Source organism: Entamoeba nuttalli (genome assembly GCF_000257125.1).
Source record: "Entamoeba nuttalli P19 unplaced genomic scaffold asmbl_2424, whole genome shotgun sequence".
Lineage (NCBI taxonomy): Eukaryota > Evosea > Mastigamoebida > Endamoebidae > Entamoeba > Entamoeba nuttalli.
The window spans coordinates 1-7,997 of NW_008575312.1; the positions used below are offsets into that span (position 1 = coordinate 1).

At 23.5% G+C, this 7,997-nt stretch overlaps 5 protein-coding genes across 5 annotated transcripts; 2 read left to right on the forward strand and 3 right to left on the reverse strand.

The window, feature by feature from the left end:
* ENU1_024140 (hypothetical protein) lies at positions 1–213 on the reverse strand (the record flags this gene model as incomplete). The annotated part of the gene is made up of 1 exon (XM_008857096.1): positions 1–213. A coding segment is annotated over one exon (193 nt), but the record flags the coding sequence as incomplete, so codon positions are not given.
* A 641-nt stretch (positions 214–854) lies between these two features.
* ENU1_024150 (CPSF A subunit region protein, putative) lies at positions 855–4,292 on the reverse strand (the record flags this gene model as incomplete). The annotated part of the gene is made up of 1 exon (XM_008857097.1): positions 855–4,292. The coding sequence occupies one exon, from the start codon at positions 4,290–4,292 to the stop codon at positions 855–857; it is 3,438 nt and encodes a 1,145-aa protein (XP_008855319.1).
* Positions 4,293–4,359: 67 nt separating this feature from the next.
* Positions 4,360–5,130, reverse strand: ENU1_024160 (hypothetical protein; the record flags this gene model as incomplete). The annotated part of the gene is made up of 1 exon (XM_008857098.1): positions 4,360–5,130. The coding sequence occupies one exon, from the start codon at positions 5,128–5,130 to the stop codon at positions 4,360–4,362; it is 771 nt and encodes a 256-aa protein (XP_008855320.1).
* A 173-nt stretch (positions 5,131–5,303) lies between these two features.
* On the forward strand, positions 5,304–6,104 carry ENU1_024170 (hypothetical protein; the record flags this gene model as incomplete). The annotated part of the gene is made up of 1 exon (XM_008857099.1): positions 5,304–6,104. The coding sequence occupies one exon, from the start codon at positions 5,304–5,306 to the stop codon at positions 6,102–6,104; it is 801 nt and encodes a 266-aa protein (XP_008855321.1).
* Positions 6,105–6,555: 451 nt separating this feature from the next.
* ENU1_024180 (hypothetical protein) lies at positions 6,556–6,795 on the forward strand (the record flags this gene model as incomplete). The annotated part of the gene is made up of 1 exon (XM_008857100.1): positions 6,556–6,795. One exon carries the CDS (start codon positions 6,556–6,558, stop codon positions 6,793–6,795), a length of 240 nt encoding a protein of 79 aa, XP_008855322.1.
* Positions 6,796–7,997: the final 1,202 nt, after the last annotated feature.

Below are 7,997 nucleotides of genomic sequence, written 5' to 3' on the forward strand. Positions count from 1 at the left end.
TCTATGTCTTCTTCTTCTACGTCGTTCTTCATCATCTTCATCATCCTCTAATTCATATTCTCCATCATCTTCATCGTCTTCTTTTAATTCATTTTCTTCTTCATTTATTTCATTCTCATTTTCAATTTCATATGTACTTTCTAATGTAACTTCATCATCTGCTAATGAAATAGTAACAAAAAGTGTAAGTAATACAATAAGAAGTGTTTTCATTTTTGAGAAAAATTATGAAATTAGTTCTTTTTTTCAGTTCTTTTTTGGTTTTTTTCTTTTTTTTTATGAATAATTTATTTCTGTTAAATATAAATATATAATAAAATAAAAATTATTTAAAAACAGTAATATGGAAGGATAAAAGTCTTCAAATTGTGTAATGTGCATTTTATATTTTATCTTGTAATATGTTATTTCTTTTTAACGAAATTGAATTAGAAGAGAAAATTTATTTTGAGATAATTTTAACAGTAATAATAACAATAATTATATATCTTTATATTCATTGAATAAAAAATTGTCATAAACCATATAATGTAATTCACTACAATTAAAAACACAGTAGATTCATCAATCTAATCAGGAGAAAGAATAAAATTTTAAACAAAAATACAAAAAAAGTAAAGAAATAAGATTAAGAATAATTTATAAAATAACATTTCCATAATATCAAATAAATTCCAAAATATTTAAATCATTTTAATAAAGAATTTTATTTTATTACTTCATTTTAACCTATTAAACATTGAAAAAGAAGATATGACTAAAGACAATATTCACTAATTACAATTTTAATTTCATAATTTTTAATGTAAATGATTGAAAAAAAAATGATGGTGAAAAATTAAATAACGAATTAATTAGAATAAACGAGAATGTCGTAAATCATGTAATTTCTTTATTATTTCATTAACCTCTTTTTCCATTTCTTCTGCTATTTCTTGTTGAATTTCATAAGGAAGACGTTCATATAATTCACATAAATCACCATCTACTGTATCTTTTACAGGAACTATTGAACTTCTAAAAGAGATATGATTTCTGTCAGTCAAGTTTGTCCAATGAACTCTCATATGCATTTCAAGGTGTTGATAAAAATCAATATCATTCTGACTTTGTAATGGAATTAATGCAGATAATCCACCCATAAAATTACTATAAAGAAAAATACTTGGAGCTCCTGGTATCAATGAACATTGAGCAAAAGAAGTTGCTATATCTCCAACAAAGAATTGAGTAGCTGTTACCATTTTATAACTTGATCCTTCATATATTGTTTTATGTGGTTGGAGTAAAGTAGAAAATGGATTTAATGCTTGTTCTTCAATTTCTTTTGGTAATTGATACATAAAAATTTCTCCAAATTTATCTGATGCAAGAACAGTTGATTGATTTAATGGTGCAGCAGTAACAACCCATCTTGGTAATGAGTCAGCATAAATATCAAATTTATGATTAATTTGATTATATCTAATTAAATTAAATCCATCTGAAACTCCTGTTAATAAAATTGTTTCTCCAATGACATGAAGTTGTGCAATGTCAGAAGCAAATTGTCTTTTTTCTGCTTTTTTAAGAAGAGATTTTAAACCAATATCATACAATCTTAATATATTTCCAACTCCAGCCAATACCATTCCTTTAAATTCAGCAAAAGCCCGAACAGGATATTCTACTTTGGTTGAATAACAATAATTAATTGAACGTTCATTAATTGAATATACTTGAATTTCACTTGATTTCCATTGAATTGGTCGAGTTTTATATGATTCAATTACTCCAACAATTAAGTATGTTTGATTTTTTGATATTGATCGTACAACACATCCACCAGTTGGATGTTTATTATTATCAAAATCAATAAATTGGATTAATTCATCTTGACTTGCATCTAGGGTATGAATACCACCAACCCAATTACCTTCATTTGTTTGGATAATTTCATTACCAACTTTACAAGAATTATTATCACCTTCAAGAATATATAATAAAGGAATTGTTGGATGAGTAATAACTTTTCTTGGTGTATATGATATTTGAATATTTTTTCCAGTAAGAGATGATGAAGTTGATTCAATAGTAATAATTTTCATAACTTTTTCACAAATAATAGCAATAGCATTATCAACAAATGGAACCAAAATTCCACATGCAAGAGTTGTATTTTGAATATTAAGTGGTGTTGTTTTAATTTTAGTTCCATTTTTATAAGATAATAATGACCTTCCACTAATAGCTAATACTGAATCTTCTCCACAATCTTTAACATTTGATAAAGTAACTGGTCTTGAACCAACAAAATTTAATGAAGATTCATTAATTTCACCACTAATAGGATCATAAACACTTCTTCCTAATAATCCATTTGAGAGACCTGCAAATAAATAAGAAGTATTATCAATAATATTAAATGTTAGTGAATTAATTGAACATTCATATGTTTGTAATGAAACACGAGATAATGCTTTTGTAGTTTCATTTGGAATTAAAGATAATAAATGAACACTACCATCAATACAACCAATAGCACAATGTTTAGAAGGATGGAATTGGTCAAGAGCTAATGCAGTAATTTTAGATAAATTATCTTTTCTTTCCATTGTTAATAAATGACCACTTTGATATTGGAAATAAATTAAAGAAGTTTGGTTATTTTTTTCAACAGAAACAATTAATTCAGAACCATTACAAGATGCACACACATATTTTTGATCTTCAGTAATAAATTGTTGAATTGGTTCAGAATAAATAATAATTCTATCAGTCATAACTTGAAGAAATGTTCCATCAAATAACATAGAAACTAATAAACTTGGTGTTGATAATAAAATTGGAGATGTAGTACATTCACTCATTTCATCTTCAGTAATTTTTAATAATGTAGTAATATTTGAATAACTTATTGCTAAGTATTGATGATATTCATCTGTTTCTTTTTTAAGTGGCCAAATACTAATTGGAATAGCAGGAAGTTCAATTTCTACTGCATCAAGAGTATTTAATTGATTTTTTAAAATTTTGATAGTACTTTGATTTCCTTTACCACAAAATGCATACATTTTTGTTGTATCTTGTGAAGAAGTTGCAGGTGCAACCTTTAAATCAATTAAAGGTGCTAATGATTTAAATCTATAAATTTCTTCTAAATTCAATATTTCTTTATGACGTTCAAATTCTAATCTACCATCTTTTTCAAATGGAATAGTTATATTTTCCATTGAAATAATATTATATAATATTGAATCTCCATATTCTCCAACACATAAGAAATGTCCTCTTTTAGAAAATTGAAGAGAAAGTGCAGTAGGTATTGAATCAAAATATCTTAAATGAATATTATCTAATTGACCTTTTTCTTTTATATCAAATGATAATTGAAAAAGATCTCCAAATTCACTTTGAAGTAATACAAAATGTTTTCCTTTATGAGTCCTCATTACATGAGATGTAATTAATGTTGAATGTGTATTTGATTGATTATGATATTTAGGAATTGGAATACATATTTTATCATGTCCTATATTAAACCATGTAATTTTATCTTCTGAACAAATAAAAAGACCATAATGATATCCTTCATTTAATGATAAAATAGGAATTAAATAATTTGATGTTGGATCAATTGGTTCAGCAACTTTTCTAATAACATGATTAAGTCCAAGATCTAATTCATAAAATACAACATATTTCTTAATAATACGATGTTCAATATGTGATAAATATTGTTCATTATAATCAACTTCTATTGTTGCAAACATTGGATTATCATATCCTACATTTAATGCAATAATATTATAACATATAGTATTACTTTTATGTGCTTCTAATGGAGAAGAAATAGTAATTTTTCCATTACTATCTCTATTAAATATATAAACTAATTTTTGTTTTTCAATTGCACCAATCATTGCAGCTCTTCCCATTGGATCAGAACAAATATATTCTCCAGGAACTACTCTTCGAATTCCACTTTTACCAAATATTTCATTATAAATTGGAATTAATTTATTTTGTTCAGAAGAATATCCTAATAATGTTATTGAACCACTATCTGATCCAATAAGAATATAGTCTTTAGCCTCTGAACCAATTCTTATTTTACACATACTTCTAATCATACAAAATACACTCTCTTGAAGTATTAATGATACTTGATCATTTTCATTAATTCGATAAAGTTCAATAGTTGTTTGTGACCTTACAATGAGAAGTTCAATAACTCCATTCCCACTAAAATCTCCAAACAATGAATGAGTAATTTTACCAGTATTTTCAAGAGAGAGATTAATGAAATTCATAATATTCCATTTTAAGTTTTTAGTTAAAAAAAAAAGAAAAATAAAAAAGAATAAAAGAAAAACACAATTAATACCATTCAATTAAAAACAATTCTTTGATATAACCCTCTTGTTCAAAATATTTATTGAAATTAAAATAAGGATTATCATATTCACAATATTTTTGTGTGAATTTACTGTTAATAATAAATTTAAAAGTATTTTGTAAAGTAATAAATCCTCTAGAAACAAAAACATTATGAGTATATTCATCAAGAGCTGAAATAATTAAAGATTTATCATTAAGTTGACGTGAATGAAGTCTAAAAGGAGAACAATTATAAGAATTAAGAAGATTAAAAACAAAATGATACTGACAATTTAAATAAACATGTCCAGTTGATGGTTGACTTGGAATTGGTGGACGATAAAAACAACCAAAAATTGAATTTTTTGTTTCAAATAATGCCATAACATTTGATTTATTTTTTATTGAACTTTGAACACCTTTTTTAGATAAACCATCTCTAGAAGAACGATAAAGAACTTTATAATTCAAATGTTCAGACCATTGTTGAAGAAATAATAAATGAGATTGAGAAATTGGAAGTAATGTCATTAAATCATTAGAATTAATAGTATTTGGATGAACTTTTAATGCAAAATCATTTAATGTTTGAAGAAAATTACGAACACTTTGAATTTCATGTGATTGAACAGGTAATAAAGATTCATCTGATTTTATTTTCATTTCTATTGATTTTTTTAAACTATTTTCTTGAATAGAAGATTGTTGTGAATATTCACAATGATTGCAATGAATATGAATAATACCAAAATTATTAATTTCAACTTTCATTTCTTTAAATTAAATTAAATTGGACTTTAGTTTTTTATAAGTTCGAATTTTAACCTCCATATATTATAAATTATTCTTTTATTATAATATTTATTTTTATTTATTATAAATTATAAATTGTTCTTTTATTTTTCCTTACATTTTAAAAGATGAATCTCAATTCTATTTATCTAATGCAAGTTTATATAACTAACTGTGGTATTATTAATTTACATTGTCAACAATTTAATTCTAATTCAATTGATCACTCACAAAACTTAATAACTAAAATTAATCAAGAAAATTATTCACAAAAAAAATTAATGGAAATTGAACCAATGGCTATTGATCCATTAAAAGCAATGGAAATTACTCCAAATGAAGTTCAACAAATGAAAAAATTTTTAAATACATTAAGTCAATTTAGTGAACAAAGTAAATCAATTTTAACAGCAACTACATTACCAGAAATATTACCAATTGGAGAATATGAAATAGAATTATTAAAAAAATGGTCAAATAAAACACATTATCAAATTATTTATCGTGCAACAAAAGATGGATTAAATAAAAGAACTTTAATGAAAAAATGTTCAGGTCATAAAAATGTTTATTTCCTTATGAGATATGATGGTGATAATGTTTTTGCTATGTATTATGGAAATACTATTCCTCAACAACCCTCTGCTGGACCTGCTTTTCTTGATGCAACAAATCATTTTCTTGCATTATTAAAACATTCATCAGGAATTACTCCATTTACAATGAAACGGTTTAATATAACTGATAGAACATTTATTGTTGGTGCATCAGATGAATACGTTGATAGAGTAATTGCATGTGTTGGATTTTTATATACACGAAGTAATTTTTCTTATTATTTTGGTGATACTACATTATATTATTATTGCGTTGAGGATCGTTCATTTAATTTTAAAAAGTATTTTCCAAGAGAAGGATATTTTAATGAATTTGTTGCTGTAGAAATGAGTTAACATAGTTTTTATTTATTATCTTTTTTGTTAATTTGTTTTTGATAACATAAAACCATAAATATTAACTACTTAACTGACTTACCTTTCTTTGTTTTATTTTGACAATTTATATTTTCTCATTGGCTCTTTTCAAAAAAATTGATTTTTTAAATATTAACAAAACCATTTTATCCCTTCATAACAAAAATATTAAAACAACAAAGTGAAAACAAATAAGAAAAAAAATTGAAATTTAAATTTTCAAAACCAATATGATTGTGTCACTAAGATAATTGATGAAGAAGTATCATAAAAAAAAAGGAAGAAACTCACAAGAAATTCCAACAACCACAAAAAAATGTTTAGTGAAAATGTCTAAATATAGTAAAAATAATTTGGTTTTTGACCAGCCAGGGTAAGACAGTTGTACAAATAGATCTTTAAATGAAGTAGAAACACTTAGAATATTAATATGCAATCAAAATATGGTGGATATTTGATTAAAGAAAAGTCATGTGAAAGTTTAAGTGCTTCTGAAGGGGTATGTGATAATTATTATGATGAAATGTCATGTGCTAGTTCTATTAATGAATTATCAGAAATATCAGAATATTGTAGTGCTGATAAAGAAGTGTATAATATCATATCAGGGAATATTGATTCTTCATTTCATGAAGAATATGTTTCTCGATGTGAAAACCCTGGTTTTTAACATTTGACAAAAAAGGAAAATTTGTTTTATAGAAAAAGATTATTAATAATTTATTTTACTTTATGGATTTGTAAGAATAATCATCGTTTTATTTTGATAAAAAAAAGAAATACAAATGAATCTAAAATCAATACAATAAAAAATTCAAATCATTTTATTTTTATAATATTGCGTTTTGTATGAAAAATATTCTTTTTATTGAATGATGAACAAAAATAAAAATATAATTTTTATATTTTTATTATTATAATTATTTATTTGTATATTAATATTTATTTTCTTTTATTTCTATTACTATTTTAATTCAATTTACTTCTCTGAATTAATATAGTTTGGAGTGTATTATATTCTTTAAATTATCTTTCTTCTCAACTTCTATTAATTTTATTTTTGTTAGTATGTAGTTCATTACATTTATCTTCATTGTTTCATTACTATTATATCATTTTCTTTTCGATTCTTTGTCGATTGGTTTATATTTCATTTTTTTTACCAATGTATTTTTTTATTCTATTATTTTCTATCCATAAGAATAAGAAGTAGTTTTAATTATTAAATTCATCCTCATTGACTAATATCTCTTGTATTTGTAATACATACCCTATCATTTCTTAATATAACTATATTGAATTAGAAATATGTCAAATACATTTTTTTTAAATGAATTGGAATTATATCACTGTTATAATATTATTGATAGTTATAATGATTAATTGATATACTAACATTTAAATAACATTATTATGATTAAGTTTAATTCTGATAAAATATATAGGCATTGTTCTATACTAAATATTGATATCATTTAAATTGATAGCAGTAATTTGAAATAAATCAACTATCACTAAATTTAAAACAGAAAATAAATAAGAGATATATTATTTAATATTAAATGAATAAGAAGTTGGAGTTAAATTATGTTCAATTCTATTCAATAAATTAACAAATTATTTCTATTATTCTTATTCATTTTATTCATAATGAATTAATTCAATGAAATGATACAAATAAATTGTTTATTTATATTATTTCTATTTCATTCTTATTTCTTTTCTTATTTATTAAAAAACACGTTGGATGGAATATTATTTCAATTGAATAAAATAAACCAACACTGAGTTATGTCTATTTGATATTCACCATTTTATTCATTGATAGATGAACGAAATGGCTATTCATATTCTTCATTGTTTTGTTTTTCT